Consider the following 27,707-nt stretch of genomic DNA (forward strand, 5'->3'; position numbering starts at 1 on the left):
ACAGATCATCACTTTTCATGACGACATTCTGCACTTATGAGGTAAATAAAACACTACTGGCTACTTTAAAAATATCCTAATTTCCTGTTTCAGGAAAATTACGTCAATGCATTGAACAAAACTGCACATTTCAAGGGACTTCAGTGGGTTTTTAAAGATGATTAAAGCTCTTTATGAAAGCAGTTCTGAACGGAGAAGATTGTTATAGCAGTCTGATATCCCTTTAAACACCAACTGTAAAGTGAACTACATTTATGTGAATTTGAGGTTCTGTAATGGTGACCGCGATACAAAGGTAATGGTTCTATTGAAACATACATAAGCATATGGGGGTCATTCTACAAAAAAGGTGGAAATGCTTGTCCCTTGCTTTTGCAGACCCCTTAATCATTTAATTTGACCCAATAATCCCATAATGTAATATATATTTAATAAATATAGACTGTCCTTAAAATGATGAGATTATTTATTTATTTAAAACATTTTTTTTTACTTTTTTTAAATGTCTGGTCCTGAAAATTGCCCTGTCCCTTTGATCATACATGGAAGTTGAACTGTGTACTTATTTAAAACCATGTTTTTTATAAAACAAATCAAATTTACATTTACCTTTAACCCTGTATGAATTTACTACAACACTGAAATGGTAAAAATACACTATTAATATGAATAATATCAAATAAATATTTGTCCCCCAAATTTATGTCATTGGTGTTACCCTACCCAAAGCACTTTTATTTTGAAACAATGCATCAGCTCTTTGAAGTTTTTCATGGGTCAAGAGGTCAGTGAAAGAAGTGCAGTGGAGGAATGCAAAAGGTTTGTGAAATGTCTTACCTTATTTGTCTAAAATATCATGATATATCTAAGAATTTTGAGATAAGATTTTTTGGATGTCATTACTGTTACTCTTTTTTTCGGAGTGTTAAGATCTTTATAGTGCTGCCTCACGATTAGTCGCGAATAAAAGTTTTTGTTTACATAATATATGTTGGTGTACTGTGTATAGTAATTATGTATAAATTCAAACACACACATGCATGTATATATTTAAGAAATATTCGCATGTGTATATAAAGTTTTATATTTATATATAATTTAAATTATATATAAATGTAAATATTTATTATATAAATATATGTTTTTCTTTAAATTATACATGCATGTGTTTGTATTAATTTATACATAATTATTATACACAGTACACACACATATATTATGTAAACAAAAACTTTTATTCTGCAAACGATTAGTCGCGACTAATCGTGAGGCAGCACTAGATCTTTACATAAAAATACAATTAGTACTGAATAAGTATGTAATTGTTACATCTCTGATAAAATGGCACGTGGCTAATGGCAGCCAATTTGTTAAAATCTTAGTTTTTTCATGTAAATTGTCTTGGTATTACCGTCATTAGTGTTACTTCTCTAATGAGTACTTCCTAAGCACTATTCCTTTACTGACCAACATAAAAGCATGAAAACAAAACAAGATGGAAAAAGTTTAAGTTTATAAGTTTTATCCAATTCATTATCTATTATTATATTCTCATTTTGTCAGGTATTGAAGATACAACGTCATGGATTCTTTAATAAAATGTATTAAAAAGTTAAACATAGATTAAGCTCCCCGTTTTGCGGATTCATAGATTTGATTAATGTTAATTAGTGCTATTAAAGAAGTTTTGGGTATGTTGAAAGAAGTTCATGTTAAGCAGATTTCCATCACCCGAATACCACCTTTTCTGTAGAATGATGCATGTCAAACACTTATTTTTCCATTCTTAACCCTTCATGCATTATGTATTGCCTAAATACCTCCTCCAGTAGAGAGAAAAATCTTTTTCTAATCACCTTTCAAGGAGACTTTTTTTGTTGCCCTTCAAAAATGTGCTTTGCACAAAACCCACCCTAATTATGGCTATCAAAGGGGAAATGGTCTGTAAAGATCCATACTCTAGCTAATGTGACTAATGTTGTGCCACTCTAATGGAGTCATATTCTTTGTATTACATCATGCAGGAGGTGATGTCTTTGTAAAAGCCCTGAAATGCAGACAATGAATCTGTCATAAAACTAAAAAGCTATGCATTTGGATTTTTTTCAGTCTGTACAAAAGTGCCTATTTCCAAAGATTGAGGCATATTTACCTTAAACATACAATGCCAAACAGTTCATTCAAAACACAAATTTTCGTAACGTATAAAATTGTAATTTTTTTTTTAGGGATATTTAGCTTACTCAAAATACTACTGACTGCATCAGGAGATCAGAAACAGTTTCTTGGCAGTAATTACACAGAGATGACTCCAGGGTGACCCCTTTTGGGAGTTTGGTAGAACTGCCACAGACACCGAGAGCTCTCCAAGGTGCTGGAAAGATCCATTTATCAGATGAAAGAGCAAACAATGGATTCTGAGTCAAACTGAGCCGGTGAAAAAAATCACAAAGCAAATAAAAAATGTACCTGCAGATGATGCGTCACCTTCACGGTGTACCCTAAAAGAGCTATTTTTGCGATAGAAGAGCTCAGACTTCATTTGAACAGATTGCTTTCATAAGATTTTAAATAGAACTGAAATTAATTATTTAGAGATCTCCATAATAGCAGAAGGCATTGCTAAGATATATTACAGCTGTTCTCTGTAGAGTATCACAAAATTGGCAAATGTGGGTAGTGAGTGAGACACAAAGGGTGAATAAAGGCGTTGAAAGCTTTTTATAGCCGGAAATTACACTTTTCAATTATATTTTAGGAAAACTGTTTTGAATAGGGATGCCTGGTCATCTAAATACTGTATATATGGACTAATGATAGCAATGGTAAAACTTTATCATCTGTATGAAGGTTTTTGAACTTCAAGTTTGTTTTTACTGAGCCATCACTTAATGGTATAATCGTTATTCTCCACCATTAGCTTCGCATTAGCATAGGATTTGTTACAGCTTTCCAAACAAAGCTTTTTATTTATAGCGTAAACTGAATTATCATAAAAAGTTGTTTATTGTTTTTGTTTTAACAGTCTTTAAACACTGCAGTATAAACTTGCGATGATTCTCTTTGCAGAACTTACAGTACATCCATTATACACTGTCTGCTAACCTGCTTCAGGCATCTGTATGAGAAAGTTACTCTCAGAGAAAATTCAATTCTTCTCCAGTCTTGTCTACTCGGTGCTGGATGTTTAGACTTGCAGATACCTTGATAAAAGAGTGAAGAAGCTTTCACCTAGAGCAAATTTACTCGACCGAATGCATCCCCCTAAATGCAACAAGCCAGATGATGGGAATGAATGAGCGCAAATGGTTTTTCCAATCTATCAGCTGTGCAGGTAAATTAGGTTTCAGGAAGGCTGGGGAAATAATATGGCATTTTAAACCACACAACCTCATTTTTTTTCAAACAACTAAAACCATTATCAGAAATTCCCCCGGGCTTTGGGGAAATTGACATTTAACTAAGAAAAATAGGAAACAAAATGAGCAAAAGAATGACTGGTGGGTTAGAATTTTAAATGGATTCACTGAATGTTTCATTGTGTTCATTGTGATAAAACAGCATTGACTTAAAGGTTGACTTTTAGTTTAAGAGTTTACTGAAATGGATCAATAAATGATTTCGTATCCAGGCTTACCATAATTACACATTGCATTAAACTACAACAGATATTAGTCAATTCATATAGTTCTGCTAAGTCTACATTACTTCATCATTTGGATACAGTGCATGCACGACTGTCAACATCTTTATATTTAATTTGCTGGCAATAAAGGTATTGTTTACACTCTGTGATCTTTCAGTGAACTTAGGTAGCGCTCTCAAGGGAACATGCAGGCTGAAATGAGAAGACCTTCAGTTCATGGTTGAACATTCATTAAAAGCTTTTTCAGTCAACCTGGGCACATGGGAAGTCCTTTGTGCATTTAACTGCGGCTGATGAACTGCAGATTGCTTTACCTGAGGGGAAAACCCGGGTATGTGGGAGCTGCCAGCAGAAATGAAAATGTTTGATCTGTAAAACGCAGTATGCATGTGATTTGATGGCTTCACGGAAAGTCACGATTTGGCACATGTATGTTTAATGCATCAGGAAAGCGTGTTCATGAAAAGTAATGTAAAAACAAATGCATATTCACTGTAAAAAAATATGCAGCATTTTTGCCAAATCAACAAATATTTTTGTTTCTTTAACTAAAAAAAAATTAGTTGAACAATTTTAACTTGAATTTATAAGTTATGTCAACTTCTTAAAGTCAAAACCTAAAATGGTAGGTTGAATTGACTTGCAAAATCAAGTTGTTTTAACTTTGTGCGGCATTTGTTTTACAGTGTACACTGAAAAAAATATTAATTCAATTTATTCAATTTTTAAGGTAAGTGGTCGCAATTAATTTATTTAAGTTACATTTAAACAAAAAAATTTGAAAAACAAAACAAAAAACTTTTGTTTAAATGTAGCTTAAATAAATTAATTGTGACCACTTGCCTTAAAAAAAATTGAGTAAATTGAATGAATCATTTTTTTCAGTGTAGCGTTTCAATATAGTTTTACAGAAAATTGATTAATGCAACTTAGTAAAGCTAGATTGCAAATCAGTGTGACATCATAACATTATGTCTATACAGTCTGATGCTGTATAGAGCAGTGATTCTCAAACTGGGGGCCCTGAGATGGTGCTGGGGGGCCCCGTTTTTATGATATTTTGTAAAATAAATTATTTTATCATAAATTCTTTATAATTAAAAATAAGAAAACAAGGCTAATAATCAACAGCACTACAAGGTAAAATTGAATATGTTTTGTTTAAATAAATGATAATGATAAGGTTTTATGTCATACGTTTTCTTTAGGGGGCCACATGGGATGCACCGTATACAAGGGGGGCTACATGTTGAAAAAGTTTGAGAACCAGGAGTTTCTAATGCTTTCAAATATGTGACATTTAACCAATCAAACAAAAAGGATTGTTAACCCTTTCAGCACTCGGGTATAGCAACATGGGTAAATTTCTGATGCCTATTTTGGAAACAAAGAATCATATAATTTTGAAATTAGCATACTGTTATTGTTTCTATGCATATGAGGAACATAATTTTCAACAGAAAAGTTTTTTTGCCATGCAGTGAATTGTGAGCATAATTCTTGAACAAGCTGAATATATCTCAAAGTTCCAGCACTGTTGTTATTGTTTTTCATTTTTAATAAGCCTGGAAGGCATAAGACAGCATCATGGCCACTTTGGGAGGACTCCTGTCATTGGATTAAGTTAATGATTATATCAATAATAAATGAGATAGGATGTTTACTTGAGAATTTATCCCAGGTTGACTTTAAGATTAGATAAACCCCTATACGAAAAATACTCTACTTTAAACATGAACGAAATGCAAATCATTTTAATATCAACATAAACATATCAAATCCCCTTCGCTGCACCTACAATGGGCGTGTATATAAATGCCTTATCATAGGTCAAGAATAATTTATCTAGGGGAGTGACGTAGCAGCCCGATCCCGAGGTTTCAACTGTGCGCGCAGCAGACTCGCACACCGCGTAAACTCGTGCGCTCGGACCGCATCTCGCGCAGCTGGGAGTTCACTACCGACACTTCAGTTCACCGTCTGCACCTTTACAACGCTCAAGGACAGGCAGAGCCAGGCTGGCGTTGTAGACAAAGTGAGGGAAAGCAAGAGAGGAAGAATCAGGTCATCGCGTGCTGGTCTCAGTGCTTGGCTCATCATGAAGATGCGCGCGATAACACCGATGGTTTTGCTCGTGCTCTTCGGCCAGTGCGGCATCCTGGCTAGTAAAGGTAAGGCAGATCGGAAAACTTCGGGTCGGCGTGTCGGTATATCCCGTCGTTCTTATTCATTTTCATTTGAATGGAGCAAATGTAACACCTACATGACAATCAGATCGGATCATGCAGTTTGTACTACATTGAATGAAAGGCTTGAGTGTCTTATCACGTTGGCTATAAACGCTTATCGAGTTTAAGTTACTAAATAATTGTTCTTTAAATGTGTCATTTATTCTCGTTTCCTTTTATTCTTGTCCACGTGCATGATGGTAAACCTTCATTAAGGACACTATAGCATCTATTCAGCAAGGTTATGGGTGTTGCATTGAAGTAGTATATGAGTGATTATAATCTAGATGTCATTTAAACAATAACACACAGCCTGAGAATTTCCATTTAAGTTTCTCTGCATGAGCCATATTATAGGCGTTTCACCCTCATCAATATTTCATTGACCTTAATGACACATCTTTCTGTGTGATCAGTTTAATATGCACACGGTAGCTGCATGCGTTCTTTCTTAATCTTCTCCTTACGGTTCAGTGAGGCTTTCGATAACTGCACAGTCTTTAGGACTTGAAGAGAAGTGTTTTTTTCCATGGCTGCCATGGAAAGGTGTTAATGTGTTTGCAGGAACACAAACATTGGGATAAGAGATTTAATTGTGTCTCTGGGGCAGTGATGAATATGGAACAGTTCAATTATTTGTCAGTGTACAAGTGGAATCTCTGTCAGTAGTTACCTGTGCGCACTGATTTATTTTCCTTAGAAACAACTCGCTGGTTGAGCTTGGGCTCTTTCGTAACAGATTGGCAAATCAGGAAATCAGAAGCTTGAATATTTGCATTCAATTTCTTTTGGATTCTAACATTATGAAAAATGAGTTTTTGCATGATGAATCTAGCAAGGTGCGCGTGTCGGAATTGAATTGAATGCAACTGTGACTAGGAAAATGATACACAAATATAAACCAAATCAAAGCATTTAAGGTTGTTAAAGCAAACTTTTGGCACTCAATAATCAGGTGCTTTCACACATATGACATCCTGAAAGTGTTATATTTCTTCCAGCCTTCACAGCTTTACAACTCCCCCACACAAAAAAAGAAAAGAGAAAGGATTTCATCAAAATTACATCAGAATGCTATTGTAATCTTGAATTTGACTGCCTGATTTGTCACCAAACATAAACATGTCATTTTAGACATTTTTCATGTTATATAATATAAACATATTAACTTTTTATGTTTTGATTAATTTTATGTCTTTAAAGAATTTGATTTTATCTGAGTTTATTTGTTATTACCATGCTTGGTTTGATGTTGGCAGCTCCATGTGTTGTTGTGTCTGAGCCAGGGATGGGCAACTTTGATAATGCAGAGGGCCAGCATTTTTATAAGTTTATAAGAAACCACAATATACAATTCACCTGTCTTTAAAGATTTTAACTATAAAACTTAGCAATTATGCTAATTCTTAATCATAACTTTATTTTCAGTGGACAAGCATTTCAGATAAAACTTCTTAACTGCATTGCTTTAACATCTGTAACAAGCAAGGCACTTTTATATTAGTATAGAGGAGTTTCTCATCCCGCCCTTAGAGAACAAAATTATTTGTAATAAATAACACATAAATTCAAAACAATATATATATATAAAAAATGTTAATAACAATGTATTTTACCTTTCAAGTCTGAGAGCAATTCTGGCCCGAGTACGACCCGTCACGCAAACCAGTGGCATTGATTTTAACCCGACTGGACCCGAATGTAAACTGACGTGTGTGCAGTCTGCAGCCCTGGTGGCCTCGCAACAAATTTGACAGATCCATTTGTTTATATGACAATGACACAAAGGTAACCGCTAAAATTTACATTTAAAAATATCTGACATGTCTGTCTGAACGAAAATTAACCTATCGCCAGCCACACAATGTCGCAAGCGCTCTTGCAAACAGAGGAGAGGTTTAAAAAGGACATTGACACACACACATGCGAGAGTTCAGGGCTTCTCGGGTTCGTTCGGCAAAAACACATTCATTTTAAATAACCCGAGACCGGATTACTGTACCCGACCCGTGTCCGAGGCACGCGTGAAACTTTTAGGCCCGAACCTGATCAGGTCTTGGGTCGGACCCCGGGTTTTCGGACTCTGTGAAGACCTCTTCTTCACATAAGCCCAAACACGGGACTATGCTTACTGTGGGGATCCGCGGGACCTAGCGCCCCCTCCTGGTTGGGAGTATTTACGTCCTAATACAAAAATCATCATTTTAATTAAAAATATTTGATTAAAGGAACAGTATGTAGGATTGTGGCCAAAACTGGTATTGCAAACAACAAAACTTGTGGCTAAAACTGGTACTGCAGTCAAACAACTGGTGGCCAATACACAAAATGACAACATAAACATCAGTTGAGGGCTGCAACTCCACTTTTTAAATGACAATATCCTGGCCAGATCACTGTTGTCAGTGATATAAGTATTTGAAATGAAAATGATTTCTTAATGTCTAGTGACTTATCAGGGCCATTTCATGATCAATTGATATAAATTTCTTACATACTGTTCCTTTGGTCCAGCGGGCCGTATTAGAATTTACCCCGGGCCGTGTGCGGCCCTCGGGCCGCCAGTTGCCCATCCCTGGTCTGAGCAATGCAGAACATTAAAACTTCTTAGAGGAAGAGAAAAAGTTTGACATTATGCAGGGGTACAAGAGAAAGGGATAAACAGAAAGACGGCAATGACAAATAAGGCTAGTCTGTAAAAGCAAGCTGAGATTTATGCTGGCCTTTTCAGAGACAACACAGTGCTATCCCTGAGCTAAATAAATTGGGTTGCTGATCTGAAATACAGTAGATGCATAACTTAGGATTTCGTGCTGTGACCAAAGAACATCCGACTTAAATACAAAGGCGCTCTCTTTTGTGCATGGCTGAAGTTGTTTGGGGAGCAAAGAGGAACATCGAAAACACTCAACTAAGTGGACCGCAGCTGTTGGAAAACACGCCTTTTATCCGTCTCAGTGTTTTGTTTTAGGAGATCTATGTTCTTTTTGTCCTAATGCGGCTTTTCAAGGAGCATGCCGATCTTCAAGCCAAAATGGCATGCAAATGCGCAACTTAATTTAAACGTTAATTATCCAGCATGCATCATTAGCGCTGGTGTGATGAGCGGCAGGGTGGGATGGGAAAACGGCAGGGAGGGGACGACAGGAAAGGGCTGAATTGGAGGTAAGACGGGCCCTGTCAGTGGAGCTCCCTCACCAGCTGGTCAGATGGCACCAGTCATTCCCAGGGGTCAGCTCTGGACTGTCTGCACAGGAATAACACTGTATGCTCCGTCACACACTTTTACAGCCACACTTCTGCTCAGATGCACACACCTTCAGCATCAATCACATGAAGTTCACATAAAAAGGTTTTTCGCTTGCTCAAGTTTCCTAAAAGGAGCTAATTTTTGTCTAAATTGCATGTAATTAATTTACATTTGTACAATGAAGGTTAATTATGAGTACTTATTAATTTGTTTGTGGAAGGATTATGTGAATAATTTTTCTGTTTAAGAGCTTATTGTGGCAGGGAATTACCATTTCTCGGTATGCTTTGCATGGAACTGAATGGGGAGAGTAAATGTAATGTAATAAACTCAAATAGTTAAACCTGCACTGTAAAAAATACTTTGCTGCCTTAAAATTTTTTGTTAAATCAACTCAGATTTACAAGTCATGTCAACAGAGATGAGTTGTCACAACTTTTTAAATATAGTCGAGAAAAGTCAACTTAATTGTATAAGTTATAACAACTCACCTGTAGTTAAAAAACTCATCTCTAGTCAAGATAAATAATAGTAAGTTGAAATGACTTGTAAATCCGAGTTGATTTAACAAAAAATTTTAAGGCAGCAAAGTATTTTTTACAGTGTGCAGTCTGTAACTTTTTAGGTTAAAATGAATAAAAATCAGTTATTGAGCAAGTAAAAATCAGTGTTCAAAAGGTCAGCAAAGTAAACCTTACTCTCTGATCTGAATTTGAGCTGGTGGGTACGATTTTGTGGCATTTGCAGCTTGAGTAAGTTTGTGGCTTTTGTGTGATATAAGTAATAAGGAAGACTTGTGAGTGTTTATGCTTGGTTTGGGATTTCGAACACATTTGTTATGTTGTTTTGGAGGGTACCATTTTGGTAAAGACAAAGTTATGCTTCGGTTTAAAAGTATTTAATGCTGAACTGTTAAAGGTACAATTTGTAAGATATTTGGAGTAAGATATCCAAAAACCACTAGTCCGGTGTTATATATTTTGTCCAGTTGATTACTAACAATATCTATAATGTTTTCAACTACTAATTATGAGAAAATTGCTGCCCTAAACAGTGACACGGGGCAGTGCAGTCGCCTGTAAATGATGTTAATATCTACGTTACCCTTTGTTACTGCCTTTACTGACGTAAAAAACACATGACAACAGTGTCGTGGACAAAAGCGGAAGTAATAGCATCTGTCAGGCCACTCGCTTTTTTATGGCAAGTTTGTTCATTTGAACACTTAATTCTGTGCTGTGTTAACAAACCATCGTTTTGGACTAATACTGTAACATCTATGACTAATAATTGCGTTTTGAACATGACATGAAACCTTACATAATGAAAAAAAAAACAATGTCATCAAACACAACATTTATAAAACTTGATTACTTTACCTCATGATTTCTTGTTCCGTCTGATTGATGGGCATCAGCGTTTGAGTTAAAGACAACAAATCCTATCAGTCCACGCTGCTTCAGAGCATCATTAATCTATGTCATTGTTATTGATTTGATCTGGCGCCCTCTAGCGGCGCGGATTATACAAATTGCATCTTTAAAGGGATTGTTCACCTAAAAATTCATAATTTTCTCACTCATGTTGTTACAAACCTATTCATTTTTTCCTGATAAACGTGAAGGAATATATTTTGAGGAATGTTTGTAACCAAACCAATCATGAGTCCCATTCACTTCCATAGTAGGAAAAAAGGGTGAACTATCCCTTTAAAATTTAGTTTTTCTTGCAAATGTAGAGATTGTTTTTAAGCGAGAATATGTTTTCTTATAAATGAGCATATTTTTATCAGGCTCTTATGTTTAGGTTCAGTAATTCCACTTTAATGGCAATGTAAAGGTTATAAGTCAGTAATTAAAATGGCTTATATTCACAAATGTCACTTTAGTCATTTCATTGGTATTTAACAAATTTGACTTTTTAGGCAAAAATTTCACGCTAAAAACTCATAATGGCGTTTAAAAGATTCTGACAATAAAGCTGTATTTCTGAATGGCCTGAGGCAGGGAATAAGTGGATATAAAGTGAAAGTATTTGATAAACGTATTAGGGATGCAGGGTTTCCCGTCGAAAAGTTGTTAGTTAAGGTGGTAGGGTTGGGCAGGTGGGCGTGGCCGGGGGCGTGCAATCAAAGGGGGCGTATGCGTCATGATGAAAATGAAATATTTTTATTTAAAACACTCAAAACTTAATTTTGAAAAAACTATGACAGAAAATGAACACATACTAGATTATTTTTGAATTAAATGTTATTAACAAATACCTCTGATGGAAATAGCTGCGTGATGAAGTGAAACTAAAGGGTTAATAATCACAAACTGAAGTAGATGTTGTAGAACGTCTGGCGAACAATGATAGATAACGCGAAGATTGTAAAAATCTTGTTCTTTCCCACTATTAACTACATCATCTTTAATGAGTGTAACTACTGTAGCATGTAAATAATGCACATACATAACGTGGGCAAAAGCGCTCAACAATTATATCAAATCAACAGGCACGTGCAACCTAGCTAGCAGGTTGCTCAAACAACAAATTCGCCAGCTAACTTACATTGAATTTGCAAGAACTATAGATGAATTCAATAACAGGCTTAAATAAACCCAAAACATAAGTCCACTTACAGTTCTCGGACACACGTTTTATTAACTGGCTATCCTCCATTTGGCTGTGTGGTACACGTGCCCCCTCGCGGTTTGAAGCGCGTTCGCGCTATTCTCCGAGATGCACTTGACGGGCTTTTGTGCAGCAAATTATTATTATTTTTGGACGACCTAGTTAAGGCAGTAGGATGCTCCGATCAGGATTTTTGCAGCGGATACCGATTACCGATTTGTTATCTTCGTGATCGGCCGATTCCGATTTTTTTTTAAAGCTAATATGCAAACTCTTTGATTACTGTAACTGGTCATTTTTTTTCTAAATAAAGTAATACCACAAATGTTGCGGACAAGAGCAGCTGTGAGGAAAAAGAAAGTTTAAAAGGTCAAAACTGTAAAACGCATGCAAATAATAAAGATTTGGCATGAGGATGCAATTGTCCGCGATAGATATGTGTTGTATAGGGTACACTGTTTGATGAGATTGAGAAACATATCTCTGTAAAGGCAAAGAGAGAAATCCAGATCTGGATGTCGTACATAAGCAACGGGTTATAAAAATGCTCGCACTGCGTAAAAAATTCTCTCTAATTGCAGCCACATTTAGGATCCCTATTATGACAAAAGTAAACAGAAAGATCGGTTACTGAGATTGGCAAGTTTAGCGAGTACCGATTGAGTAATTTAATGCCATTATAATCCGATACCGATTGGCGTTCCATCTATCGGAGCATCCCTAAAACGTATGTAAGGAATAATTGACGACGGGCCATTGAATTATAAGAAAATAATGCACACTAAGGTGGTAATGCGGCACGACGCGAAGCGGAGTGCCGTTACACCGCAGGTGTGCATTATTTTCAAATAATTCAAAGGACCAGAGTCAATTATTCCGCTTATACCACGGTTACCACAAACATTGCTCTGGTGCCTATTTTTAGACATTTAACAAGTTAGGTGTGCGGGTTTACAGAAAAATAATCAACACCCATAGAACATTTCTCAGCCAATCAGAATGCAGCATTCAACAGACCCGTGGTATAAAATACATATAATAAACGTGTAATAAAATTTCGTTGTTCTAATGAACGCTGGTCGTTGGTCTCTCTGAAGATATTTTGAGGAATGTTTGTAACCAACCCGTTCATGGACCCCATTCACTTCCATAGTAGGAAAAAAGAATACTATGAAAGTAAATGAGGTCCATGAACGGTTTTGTTACAAACATTTGTCAAAGTATCTTTCTTTGTATCCATTTTTGAGTGAACTATGCTTTTAATATCTCATTTTTGACAGAGCATTTAGCGGCTTCTGCATCTGCGCTCTTCATATATTGTGTAAATGCCCACACTACCATATATATCTAATTTCATACATACACATGCACAAATAGGTATAGGTAAACACAGAAATAGAGGCATATATACACATAAATAGTGCGGTTGATTGCCTGGTGTTATGAGCCTGGTGCTGGTGTTGGAGCACTGGGACCCAGTTTTGTATTTGCTGACCGACTCTGAGAAGTGGGCAAGTCTGTCAGATTCAGTCTCAATTAAATCGCTCCTGCTCCCTGTTGGGGTTGAGAAAGGGATTCTGGGACGTTGTCCTCCAGCTTTCCTTCTAATTGCCTGCACTGGGTGCTGGTGAGCTGAAAACCGGACATGGGGTGAACAGGAAGCTCATGGTGATTTGGTATATGTGAGCGTGCATGAAGGTGTGGGAGTTTGCATGTTCACTTGTTACCAAGCAATGGATCTGTTCTCCTGTATGATGCATGGCTTTCTTTAGACATGAATGCATGTGGATTGATGTAATCACGGTGTTTACAGTGGCGCACTACAAGATGTATTGCTTCCAGTAGACCGTAAGCAAGAGCATGCCTCTGTGAGTGAGCGACTGAATGCAGCATAGTCAGAAGGCATATCCTGAACCTTCATCTTTTTGAACATTTTCATACGAAAACCCTCGAATTCTCGGAAACAGCCATGTCATGTTATTATTAAAGAAGACTTATTGTCTCTAGAGCTTACAGTGCTGTCATTTACTGACCCCGGGTTTGGCACTGCACTGTAGACGGCTTGCTGAAAAAAGCTAACTGCATAGAAACAGAAAACATAACTCATCCTTGTTCTCCTCTAAGTACACCTTACTATTGCACATTTTAAGGGTAACATCCCTCAAGTATGTACTGGTTTGACCTTTTATTGCTGTAGGGCAGTTTCATACTCCATGTTTCATTGAAATGGACTCCAAACATTGTCTGGGCCAGCTTGCCATTTTGCAGCTTGGAGTAAAAGCATTGTCTGATGACCCTGAGATGATTGGATCACGGCACAAGCTTGCTCCACGTCTTGGAAGGAGGCCGCACATATTGCGTCTCATCTTTTCAGCTTGATCTGCAAAAATACTCTCTCTGACCTTCTGCGGTGACATGAGGGGTAAGAGAGAGAGACCCAATCAGGGACTCTGATCGAACTTGGAGCTGGGTACTGAGAACGGCCAGGATTGCACTGTGAAGGTCTAGATCTGAATGGGCACGCTAAGATTAGTCTTGTGGAATAGACCCTTTAACAGTTGGTAAACATTGTGACGTATTTGTGTGTCCGGGGCTTAGCTGGAGACAGAAAGAGCCACAGAGGCAATGTTGACAAGCTTAAGCTAGCACATTTTAGGAGGGATTTATTAATAAATATAGATGAACTGTTTTGAATATGTACAGTCACTGATTCTGCGGGACCGTGACAGCTATTTTTGTAAATTAACTCTCGCGATTTTAACCAGATTTTGGATATTTCCTAGACAACATATGAATTACTTTCAGGTGGTTTGGGGAATTTTGTCAAGGCTTAAGGGCGATTTATAGTCGTGCGTAAGTTCTATGCCGTAGCTACTGCGTAGGCTATCCGTAGCCTGTGCGTAGCCTGACGTGCACCTCGCAAAAATTTTAACAGCGTGTCAGATCTATGCGGACCGCAAGCGCCGTGATTGGTCCACCAGAACCCCTCCCGTCAGGTAAAAAAACTGCGTCATAGGTATTTCCGTTTGTGACTGTGAAAACAAAGATGAGCCAAGTTGAGGAGTGATTTAACTCAAACTGCATCAAAAGTCGCTGTCTATTTACTTCCATCATTGCTGGTCTTCTCAAATCATACATAACAAGTTGCTGTTTCTTCTTCTCTGACGGTCGCGCTGCTACTGTGGTTACACGCGTGGATACTGCCTACCAGCGGTTTGCGTGTGTGTTTGCACATCGACGCGGAGGACGACGCAAAAGTATAAATGAAAACCGACGCGGAACCTATGCCGTAGGACCTACGCATGACTATAACGAGCCCTTTACTGTCTAGTGTAACCTATTGCTGGGCTAACTATGATTAGCAATGTGGCTTATTTAAAGAGACCATTCAAAGATTGGCACACACATCTATCGGTGTATGTTTGTTTAACATTTAAGCTAAACAGTAGCGTGGTTGGCGACTTTTCACCTATAATACAGAAACTTGCTGATTTGTACTAGATAAAACCAACACACCAGTACATATGCATCGATTATTTTACCTGATATGAAGTGTGCACTTCAAACACGAGCATTATTTATGATTGTCTCCATTTTAGTTTTGAACCAAAAGTGCTGTTCCTTCTATTCTGGCAGCCAAAAACACAACAACATGACATTTTAAAGTCGAAACCTCGAACTTTTAGCATGCTGGCTATGATTTTCTACTTATTTTTTGCCACTAGCTAGAGCGGTGATGTCACAGTGACGTGGGCGATTAAGGGGGCTATGTGGCTGAGGCTTGCAGCAGAATGCAGATGTTTGAGGCATTCTAGGTCATGGCGTGCTACTTATTTGAAAAATAAGATGTTGTTTACTTTTTATGGAATTTTACGGAATGAAACTACGGAAATTACAACCCAATCTTACGTCAAGTCGTGTTATAGTCACAAAATATTTAATTAATTAATCTGTGTTCATGGCACGATATTCTGCTTTTTCCGTGCCATTGAGCACGAATGTCTTTTTCGTGTCACTCAGCACAAATTTCTATAAATAGTTTTTTGTGTGTCAGTGGCACGACTTTCTTTTATTGTGTCATTTATGTATTGTTTTCTCTTTTTTTTTTACATTTTCGCTTGGGGTTACAATGACGTTCTGTTACATTTCATACATCCTAACCTAAAACCCAACTCTAACTGTACGTTCATACCGCCACCGACTTGAGCTTAAAAAGAAGCCCAGGCAGCATGGTCAAGGACGATTGTCAAAAAGTACGGGGAAGCTTGATGACGCTTTGGCCGTTCTGAAGTCTGTTTTCTCTGAGCTAATGTTTTGGTAGGAACAAAAGTTTACATCTTATGTTTCTCCGGAATCAGCCAGCGAAAAATGTCTAGGCTGTATTCCGATTGGTTGCTGGCGTTTGCCGCTGCTTCATTACCATAAAGTTGGGCTTCTTTCAACTTTCTGATTGATGCTCTGGTCGCTCAAAATGCGACGCCAATGGATTTGACGCTCCTTGCAGCTGAGAGAAGCCAGCTTCCATTGTAAATGAATAATTTCCGTTAACTTTGGAAGCTCAAATCGGCGGGCGGTGTGAACATACAGTAATCCCAAGCGAAAATAGTTTTAAAAGCGGAAGAAAAACATGTAAAACCGATACATAAAATTACATCCAAACCCCAAATCTAACCCCATGCGACAATGACTTAAAAATAGGAAAAACAATGAGAAAACAATCCATAAAATGCAATGAAAAAGAAAGTCTTGCCATGGACACGAAAAACTATTTATAGAAATTTGTCCTGAGTGACACGAAAAATACATTTTGTGCTCAATGATACGAAAAAAAGCAGAGTATCGTGCCAAGAACGCGAATGAATTAATCAAATATTTTGTGACTATAACACGACTTGCTGTGAGATAGGGTTGGGAAATTATGTTGTGGCTAAATAAAACAATTTTCAAAATATAACACAAAATTTTTGTTTCATTAGAAATTAATGAAAATAATAAAGAGATAAATATGTTGAAATATTTATTCAAAAATAAATTTAAAATAAACATTAACGCTAAGTCTGTAAATATATATTGCATTTGATAGTTGTATAATGTCACATTTGCACCTAAAGATTTCATATCAGTACCTCAGATGTACATATGGGTAACAAACAGTGCATATCAGTACCAAAGGTAAATAATTGTTCCAAATAAACCCAAAACATGGCTGCCTTAAATGGATAGTTCACCCCAAATTTCTGTCATTGTAACCAAATCAGAGGCCCCTTGATTTGCATAGTATTCCTTTCTCCTACTACGAAAGTCAATGGGGTTTGATTACAAACATTCCAAAAAATATCTTCCTTCGTGTTCATCAGAACAAAGACATTTATACAGGTTTGTTACAACATGGGAGTGAGTCAACAATGACAGAATTGTCCTTTTTGGGTGAACTATCCCTTTAAGAACAATTAGACCAATTGTTCAGGCGATTCAGCATGAAGACCATTCTGAAACCGGTTTGTTATTCTGAATGTAGTTGTTATTGTTCAATTGCTTTTTATAAAACTGCAGCAGTGGGAAATCTCACCACGAGGGTTTTGTCAATGTTGGCATGGTTAACGTGCCGTTGTGGATACCTCTAAATGTAATCTTTTACAAATATTGCCTTTTCATTTTTTCCAGCCGACAGTGACAGAGGAAAACAAACATCATCACCCCGCAAACTAACCTTTACGTAACACAAAAGCATTTGATCCCCTCCACCCGTCTGGTTAGGATCTAAGCGCCGTGCCGATCTGATACCCACAGAGCCTCTTTATTAATTGAGCGGTTGGTGGATATTCTTGTCACACACGCTAAGGGAATGCAAGACGCAGGTGCTGCCCTTTGTGTTGTTTGGATGCACGTAGAGGGGTTGAAGCTTTATCTTTGGCTCATAAATGACTAAGGAGGATGTTAATGTTCCGCGGGCGAAGAAAACACCCGGGTTGTCGAACTGCAAGTGTTTGTTTTTAGATAGGAGCGTCCCCGCCTTCATCCCAGGTAGATTGGGTACACGCCTCGTGATCGTTTCTCTCGTGCACGCAGGCACACGCGGTGACTGTTGGGACTCAAACAGAGATAATGCGAATTCATTTTGCTGGGTAGTTTTAATTACAACCAGCATCTGCACACATCGGCATAAAATATTCATGCAGATGTGATGTCTCTGTATGTGTTTTGATAGGAGTGTGTGTTTGTGCGAAGGTGAACGAGAGACAGAAATAGAGAGTGAACGCGCTGGAACAGAGAGAGAGAGATGAAACAGAGACAGACACTATCCGTCTGAGTGTTTTCATACGTGTGGCGCCTGTCAGATGACTGTGCTGACTGAAGCTGAAATCAATAGTGCATGTCACGGGCCTCTCGGCACCACTGCAGAAATGAAAATACTACGGCGTGCAACAAAGGCAAAACCAGAGAGCGAGCAGGTGTATTTGGGTGTATCTGTTTTTGTGTCTTGTGTATGATACTGTATGTATCTCCCCTGTGAAGTTGAAGGCATTGTGCAAGAAAAAACACTCCATAATAATTGCATCATTTTAAAATTAAAGAGCAGTAAGATGCCAATTTTAAGCATCCTATCACTGTTCATAAGTCCCGGACAACAGGTTTAAATGCATGCAAGGTCAAAAAACACTGTAATTTTCTCAAAATATAAATTTAAAATTACCCCATTTCTCAGAGATCCCCAAACGATTCGTGTGAAGCCGTTCAATGACTCAGTCTGCCTACTTTGCTCTGATTGGTCAACTGACAGAGTCTCTGCACAGACCACAGATCAGTGGCACAGACCAACAATAGTGCAACATGTATTGACCTAGAGCTAACATGATTTACTGAGAAGACATTATCGACACCAATACACATCATTCATTTTTAGTCCAAGCAATAAAAACGCAATAGAAACTAACATTTTACACTCATTTAAGCATTTATGTAAGCTAACTGGGCCATAGCACAACCGAAAGTGCAGCATGCGTTAGCCGCTTGCTAACGTGACTCTCTGACAGTATATTAAGAGTTTAAAAAACAACATCAATACACATCATTCATCATTAGTCCAGGTTATAAAAACGACGACAGACATGAACATTTTTAAGCAAGTATATAGCTATAATCATACAGGATGTGGTTAGGAGACGCATTGTTGTTCCAAATAAAGTGAGTACTGAACCATCTTTCATAGCCAAACGTCTAGTAAACCCTCCGTGAAAAAGTAATTTTAACCACTGATTCTTCATAGCCAAACGTTTAGTAAATCCCGTCTTGAAAAGTATTTTTAACCACTGCTTCTTCGCAGCCAAACGTTTAGTATATCCCTCCATGAAAAGTAATTTTAACCACTGATTCTTCATAGCCAAACGTTTAGTAAATTCCTCCTTGAAAAAGTCATTTTAACAACTGATTCTTCATAGCCAAACGTTTAGTAAATCCCTTCTTGAAAAAGTCATTTTAACCACTGATTCTTCATAGCCAAACATTTAGTAAATCTCTCCTTGAAAAAGTCATTTTAACCACTGATTCTTCATAGCCAAACGTTTAGTATATCCCTCCGTGAAAAAGTAATTTTAACCACTGATTCTTCATAGCCAAACGTTTAGTATATCCCTCCTTGAAAAAGTAATTTTAACCACTGATTCTTCATAGCCAAATGTTTAGTATATCCCTCCTTGAAAAAGTAATTTTAACCACTGATTCTTCATAGCCAAACGTTTAGTATATCCCTCCGTGAAAAAGTAATTATAACCATTGATTCTTCATAGCCCAACGTTTAGTATATCCCTCCGTGAAAAAGTAATTTTAACCACTGATTCTTCATAGCCAAACGTTTAGTATATCCCTCCTTGATAAAGTAATTTTAACTACAGATTCTGCATATCTTCATCCTTTGGTAGTTAAAACAACACAAGCTGAAAACACAGCGTGATATGATGTTTACACACTAACTAGCTGAAGTGTCTGTGGGCAGGTCATAGTTTTCATTTCTCCTGCGAGCAAGGCTGTAGGCGGAGATTATTATGCAAAGTGTTCGTATGACGTGGATAAAGTCAGGCAGGAGATTCAATCCATATGATGCCTTGTTTCAGCAATTCAGAGTCGACTCCCCTAAGCCAACAACTTTATTTAATCGTGCACTTTTTGGTTCAACTACTTTGCACATTGTTTACATTGATGGACAGCTACATGACACATTGCAATACAGGTCATTTTCGATTTTGCTATGGAATGGAAACTGTATTTAACAAGGCATAGATGAATAAAAAGAGTTTTGTATGGTAATGACTTACCGTACGCCTTAAAGACGATTGTTAACTTCTTTTTATGTAAAACTTGTGTATGCAAATGACCGTTGGAAAACAGGCCAATCTCAACATAACATTCCATTAACTTAATAACAATGGCAGGGTCCATGATCTCTGAAAGTTAATGTTGACATCTGAAATCACCTAAACAAACACACCCCTACCCCAATAGAATCTGGAGCTTCTTTTGATAGACCAGCCCCACACATACGCAACCCAGGCAATGATGTTGTTTAGTAGACACGCACCTTACTGCTGATTGGCTACAAGTGTGTTTTGGTTGTCGTCCCGACTCCCTTTTCCAAAGTGTTTTTCAGAAATTGGGCACTCCGCTTTTTATGCTATATGCATATGTGCATTAATACATGATTGCTAAATAAGCTCGAAATCTGAGTTCACGCAAACATTTTATTTCACTTTGTTATACAGTACAGTATGTTAACCCACTGGAGTGTGTGTATGGATTACTTTGATGATGGATGTGCTTTTAAATGGGACATATCACTTTCACATATGACTTTTTTCCATGTTTAAGTGCTATAATTGGGTCCCCGGTGCTTCTGTCAACCTAGAAAATGTGAAAAAGTTCAACCTAGTAACTTAGTTTTGGTAAACTATTCTCTACAAGCATGTGAAAAAATAGGTAATTGAAATTTGGCTCCCCTTGTGATGTCACAAAAGGATAATAGCGCCCCTTAATCTGCACTAACTAACCACGGCACTGCCATTTAGTGCAGATATCAGCTCATTTGCATTTCAAAGGAAACAACCAAAACCGCACATTTTTGCTCACACCTACAAAGTGGCAATTTTAACATGCTATAATAAATTATACGATATTTTAAGCTAAAGGTTCACATACGTACTCTAGGGATTCAAAAACCTGGGTGCTATTCAATTCCATTACAAAACTAAAAATAGTCAGAGTGTTAATAATATAACCATGACTATATTCCAGTGACAGCTTTGGACCATTTTTTAACATTAATTTCTGACAGTGTGGTAGCCAAGGTATTTTGAGGGCGAATGTTGCCACCCTCGGAGAGCAGAGGATGTGGAAGCTTGTCTTCATGAAAGCCGGTATTAATTTTCATGGTGCGTCCCGCAGTTAAAGACATTATCATTCCCTCTCGCCTGCAGTGAAACACTCTGTCTGCTAAAATTCGGTCTCCTCCATCACATGATCAGAAAGAAAGAGGAAGAAAGAGACGTGAAGATAAAAGGGGGAAAACGGCAAAGATCTGAGATAAAAATTGCGCTATCAGTCAGTCCTCTCATTCAAGCCCTCAGAACTTCCACTTACAATTCCTAACCCTTTCAACCTCATTCCCCCTTTATCCTACTTCTTTTTGTTCTTTGTGTTTTCCTCTTATGCTTTTAACGTGAGGCAGTTTCTGTGGGATTAATATTAAAAAGATCCTACTAGGGGTTCAAAATTAACATCAAGTATCACAAGTAAGTGGCAAGTAAATACGACTTTGCTTCAACAAGTTTTAGGAATAACATTGGTTTTAACATTCTTGAATAAACACAATGATTGGATGATTGCTTTGTTATGTAATTAGGTTAAGTGGAAAATAACACAGAACACATTCCTTAAACCAACAAAATGATATTAAACATAATATTATTTTATTGTCTTTGTTAGAGTATGTGATGCTAGGCTATAGAACCCTTCAAGGTTTGTAAACATTGAATGACTATCGTGTGCGCACGCAGCATGGGGTCAAACTATTCATACCATTTAGGCTTTTTAGTTTAATCTAACAGGGCTGAAAAATGATGACTTACCTGAAATGAAGTGAGCACTACAAACACAAGCCTCTTTGATCTTTGCATTGTCCCAGTCTGCACGTTTAATTTGCTTACAGCCACAGATGTTGTATTTTTTGTTTTGAAATTCTGCAGGAATCTCAAAAAAACTTAACGGCAAACCTGGTGCGATTTTCAAAGCTCACGACGCAAGTAGGCATTTTTGACGATATTGAATAATACGCAACTCAGTCTGCTGTAATGACTTTTCTGACCCCGACATGCGCAGTGGGAACCGCCTGTGATGTGAACCGTGAAGGGGTCAATATATTGTATTTCATAACAGCATTACATAGCCTATAAATTATGCAACCCTGTATAAAGAAATTATGTACCTATAGTCACGTAAATTTGTGAGTCTTAAGCGTGACACTGACACGGTTTTCCGCCTTTTCCGTGAACATGTCACGTATTTGTTACTTAACTGTTTTGTCTTATTTTCAAACCATTGACGCTTCGGTTTAGGGTTAGATTTGGTGTTTGCGTTAGGAAGTCACTTTAAGTATTGGTTTATACCTTTGATTAATGATTTTTTTTTATATTTTATGATTTTTAAACCATTGTCGCCTGGCATTAACTCTTTCGCCGCCATTAAGAGAAAACGCTTTCCCGCCAATGACGAGATTTTCCGTCTTTCCGCAATACCGCTATTATCCACCAGGCACTTCCGCAACTTATACAACCCGGAAGGAGCGCCTCACGTGAAAGAGAAAGAACTCCGTGTATGTTTTAAAGATCGCTCTGCACCTAATCTCTATCAAAAGTCCTTCGCAAAAATGGAATTATCTCAGCCTTTTGCTCAAAATTGGGTGTTTTTGAAGAAACCTACCCGTGTTTGAGAGGTGATTACAAGAGAACTAATGAATGTAGGATGAAACTTTTTTTTTGTTTGAAAGCAGAGGGTCTGTTCTTTCATCTGATAAAAAGACTCAAACATGTATGTTACAATAGGTACGTAATTTCGTGATACTAGGTTAAATTATGTATATGAAAAACATACATGTAAGTGCACACATACAGTTTGGACACCTTTTGACCCATCTATCTGTATTTACCATAGTAAACAATATTATATATTCTGCACTGTATATGCACATATGTGCATAATTGTACCTATAATTCAATTGCAGAGCTTTTCATTAGCAACATAAAGGTCGTGGGTTTGCACACATACTGTACACAATATGTATATTGTGAGTTGCTTTGGATAAAAGCCTTTGCCAAATGCATAAGCATATAATAAGTATTATGAAATACAGTATTGGATATATAATGCTGTTCAAGAGAGAGAGAGAGAGAGAGAGAGAGAGAGAGAGAGAAAGAGAGAGAGAGAGAGAGAGACACATTACTGTAAAGCCCAGGGCTGGACCGAAGGGTCATAAGTCACAGAGAGTGACGGTCCCAACAGATGCCAATGATCTTTGGTAGTAAATTATGGTGAGGGTCTTCATGAATCCTCTGAACCCCTCACTAATGCCAGGCCATGAGTTATTTCTAACCTTACATGGCTTCAAGCCCCATCACTGTGCCAATGTGACAAGCTGACCATTTCTGTTTCAAAATTATTCAGATGTAATACCTTTGTGAAGTAAAGAGACAAATGCACATTAATATTCATGTTGAGACATTAAAGAAATTTAATGAGGAACACTATTCTGTTTACGACTTAATGACCCATAAGCAAATGACTTTGGAGTGCTGGATCATGTCAAACAAATAATACCAAGCTGTGGAAAGCTTATATTACCATCCTTATTTATAGAGAAAGATTTGGTCGGAAATGACGGGGAGATCAAGTCAGATTCGATCTCTTGTTGCTTTAGCACCAAGGCTCACTTGCTATTTGTCTTTGTGTGCTCTCTTTGTTGTATAATAGGCAGAATGATCCTAAGTTTTGTGCTGACCGAACTTCAGGCCAGCTGTTCTTCTTCCAGACGTTGAAGAGGGTTTTCAGAGCTGCTAGGCGTGAAGGTTTTCAGTGCTGACATAAAGCCTCTCTCTAACTCTTCTGTCTTTCTCCAGTCTGAGTCATTATCTCTCCAAACTCCCCCCCTCCTCTCTACCTCCACCTCGCTACTCTCTCACAGAGAGCGCTGTGCACTAGGCTCGCGGGGAAAAGAAGCACGGCCCTAATTGGATTTCGGAGCAATCTGTCGCTTCGCCTTTCTCTTCTGGATCACACAGACAATCACAGGTGTCCTTTATTTCCTTTCTGCCGTTCGCGGTACTCGGATACGGTCTCATTGTTTTCATGACGGGCAACCCATCGCTTTCGTTTTCACACCATTAAAAGGACGACCTCACAAAGCTTCAGTTAAAGTCGTGGTTTCGTGAAAGTTTCAGTAGTGGTTCTGCTCCAAATTCAACTGATTCTGGCTCAGACTTGCTGTTTTGGTGAATATACACGGACTGCTTTACCTCAGGGTGAACCTGCAGGGATCTGCAGTGGCTTTCACCAGCAAAGCACAGAGAAAACTGTGAAAAAACAACACTTGTGTGTGTGTGTGTGTGTGTGTGTGTGTGTGTGTGTGTGTTGTCTACTTGCACACACTCCCCCTGAGTGCTCATTACTCATGTTTGGAGCTGAATTGTCCCTGTCTGAACACCTGTGCCAATGTGCTGGAGGCTCCCAGATGAATGCTGGTGAGGCAATCCAGACTCCTCCTCTCTTCTCTCTTCTTCTATCTCTCTTTCTATCTCTTTCTCTCTCATATATATATATATATATATATACTACAGATGCACCAATATTACATTTTTCAACCTATAATTGATTATTCAGACTGATATCTGCCGATAATAAATTCGGAACATTACATTTTCTAAATGTTATCCAATCATATATAATGACCATTAATGGGGACATTTCATGAAAATCTAACTTTTTCCATGTTTAAGTGCTATCATTGGGTCCCCAGGGTTTGTATCAACCTAGAAAATGTAAAAAAAACAACAACAACTCAGTAACATAGTTTTGGTAAACTATTCTCTGCAAGCATGTGAAAAAATAGGTTATTGAAATTTGGCTCCCCTTGTGATGTCAGAAGGGGATATACCGACTCTTAATCTGCACTATTTAACCACAGCGCTGCCATTTAGTGCGTGAGATCAGCTCATTTGGATTTTTAAAAGAAAATACGCAAAAATGGCATAAAAGTGACACTTTTAAAGGGACACTTCACTTTTTTTGAAAATATAGCTACTCATTTTCCAGCTCCCCTAGAGTTAAAGGTGCAGTGTGTAGATTTTAGCGGCATCTAGCAGTGAGAATTGCAACCAACGGCTCAGTCCACTGCTCACCCCTCGCTTTTGAAACACACAGAGAAGCTACGGTAGCCATCACCGGACAAACATGTCATAGTCAGAGACAACTTAGTAAAAAAAGTTTGTCCGTTAAGGGCTTCTGTAGAAAAATGGTGGCACCAAATGGCGACTTCCATGTAAGGGGACCCTCGTGTATGTAGATAAAAACGTCTCATTCTAAGGTAATAAACACATAACGGTTCATTATGAAAGGTCTTTATACACCACTGATAGTATAGTTATGTATGTTATATTGCATTTCTGTCAAGAGATCCTTCTAAAAATTGCACACTGCACCTTTAAACATTTGATTTTTACCTTTTTGGAACCCATTCACCTTTAGCATAGCTTAGCATAATCCATTGAATCTGATTAGATCATAAGCATAGCTATTCCTATTTTAAACTTGACTCTTCTGTAGTTACATCGTAACTAAGACTAACAAAATGTAAAAGTTGCGATTTTCTAGGCAGATATGTCTAGGAGCTATACTCTCATTCTGGCATAATAATCAAGGACTTTGCTGCCTTAACATGGTTGCAGCAGGTGCAATGTTATTACGCAGCAGCCCAAAAATAGTCCCCTGCTATTGAAAGTAACCAAGGGGACTTTTAATTTTCCGTCAGCCTTAGTACACAATGTAACTACAGAAGAGTCAAGTTTTAAATAGGAAAAATATTGAAACTCTTTTAGCGTGACGCTAATGGTCTAATCAGATTCAATGGATTATGCTAAGCTATGCTAAAAGTGGTACCGCAGACTGCTGAATAGATTCCAAACGATAAAAATCAAATGTTTAACTCGAGGGGAGCTAGAAAATGATCAAAATTTCCAAAAAGTGAACTTTAACATGCTATAAAAATATCTATGTTATTTTGAGCAAAAACTTCACGTACATACTCTGGGGACACCAAAGATTTATTTGACATCTTAAAAAAGTCCCCTTTAATACTGAACATTAAACTAGCAATATTTCTTTACATTTTCTATACACAGAGCTCAAATTCATTCATTTTCCTGTTCTCTTTTGATTGAGAGGATATATCGGCCATAACTATTGGCTGTTTTCAAACTATCTGCCGATAGTGTAAACGATTGCTTTTATCATCCCATAATGATTATTGGTTGATATATATCGGTGCATCTTTAATATATACCATATTTAAATTGTAGTAAAAGGTACTTCTGGGAATACCATGGTATTACCATAGTAATAAAGTCTAAAACATATGTTTTTAATTTTGAAACATGTATATATCTATTCTCTCTTTTCCTTTCCTCTACTTCTCCTCTTCTCTCTTCTCTTGTTGTTGTGTACCAGAGGATTAGCTGAGTTGTCCTCCTGCACATCATTTACAGTAAATCCTGCAGAAAGACATTGTGTAGGATAGTGCGTGTTCTTAGTCATCTCTCTCTCTCTCTCTCTCTCTCTCTCTCTCTCTCTCTCTCTCTCTCTCTCTCTCTCTCTTCTTCATGCAACCTGAATCATAAGAGCAGAACTATTTGACCTATTTTCGGCACAGTCCATCTGTGGTGTAATCATTCAGGGCATCACTTGTTATGGTTGTATTGCTTGTGCATGCTTGTGTGACAGAGAAAGAAAGGAAGCGAGAGTGTGATAAATGGACAGTGACATACTACGGTAAAAAATAGTGTGCATATTAGACAGAGTTTATATAAGAATTAGGAAAATGTACGGCTTACTCCATCGGAATGAAAAACATCAATCGCTTCAGTCTCTCTTGCTCTGATTTCCTCAGAGAAATAGACCTCACTAGTTTTACATTTGTCTCTAGAGTTTCAAAAGAGCTCTCAACAATTTCACACGCTGTGCTTAAATTTCCACAGACAACAAAGTGCATCTTAAACTAAAACATTTCCCATCAAATTTTCCCAAAACCAAATGATCTGTGTTATGCTATCCATGCTATTATGTATAGCAAAGTTTAAACTTAAAATGAACATAACTGAGAACTTCCTAACAATCCAGAGCTACTTCAGAGTACAACCATTTTGACTTGTGTTGTATGAGAGAGAGAGAGAGAGAGAGAGAGAGAGAGAGAGAGAGAGAGAGAGAGAGAGAGAGAGAGAGAGAGAGAGAGAGAGAGAGAGAGAGAGAGAGAGAGGGTCTAGTCTGTTCTGTATGCATATGTCCTCTTATCTTTCTTTCTTCAGATGTCCCCTCCAGCATATTTTAGGTGATGTTTTTTTTGGGCTCTCCAGTGACTGCTCCTTGCTATGGGGCGCGCTCAGGCGTAACCACATTGGCTCTATGTCTGCACGCCCACATGCTGCGTTTTGAGCCCGGGCCCCCTATCTTTTGCTGTCCCGTCACCATAACACTGTCTGTCTTGCCCCCTGCCTTTACCACCGTATGCCTCTCCTCACCATGGTAATGGATCTTCTCTGCATCTCCCCCACCCAGTGGAAAAGCAATTTCATCTGCGATAAATTATGTTTGTTGTTGTTTTACGTGGGAAGAATAATTTATTGCATCAGTTCTTTTGCATTTGGCTTCATTTTTG

General features: G+C 37.7%; 1 protein-coding gene across 2 annotated transcripts in view; it reads left to right on the forward strand.

The window, feature by feature from the left end:
* The window catches only part of clstn2a (calsyntenin 2a), a 363,118-nt gene that overhangs the window by 32,918 nt on the left and 302,493 nt on the right, over nucleotides 1-27,707 (forward strand). Inside the window, exon 1 of one of the 2 annotated variants that reach the window (XM_055203134.2) lies at nucleotides 5,513-5,817. The exons of the other annotated variant lie outside the window; for it this stretch is intronic. Coding sequence (XP_055059109.2) covers nucleotides 5,745-5,817 — 73 coding nt within the window. The 5' untranslated portion in view covers nucleotides 5,513-5,744. Of the gene's footprint in view, nucleotides 1-5,512; nucleotides 5,818-27,707 lie in introns of those variants that run through there. 2 annotated transcript variants of the gene reach the window in all.

This window comes from Misgurnus anguillicaudatus, chromosome 2 (assembly GCF_027580225.2).
Source record: "Misgurnus anguillicaudatus chromosome 2, ASM2758022v2, whole genome shotgun sequence".
Classification (NCBI taxonomy): domain Eukaryota; kingdom Metazoa; phylum Chordata; class Actinopteri; order Cypriniformes; family Cobitidae; genus Misgurnus; species Misgurnus anguillicaudatus.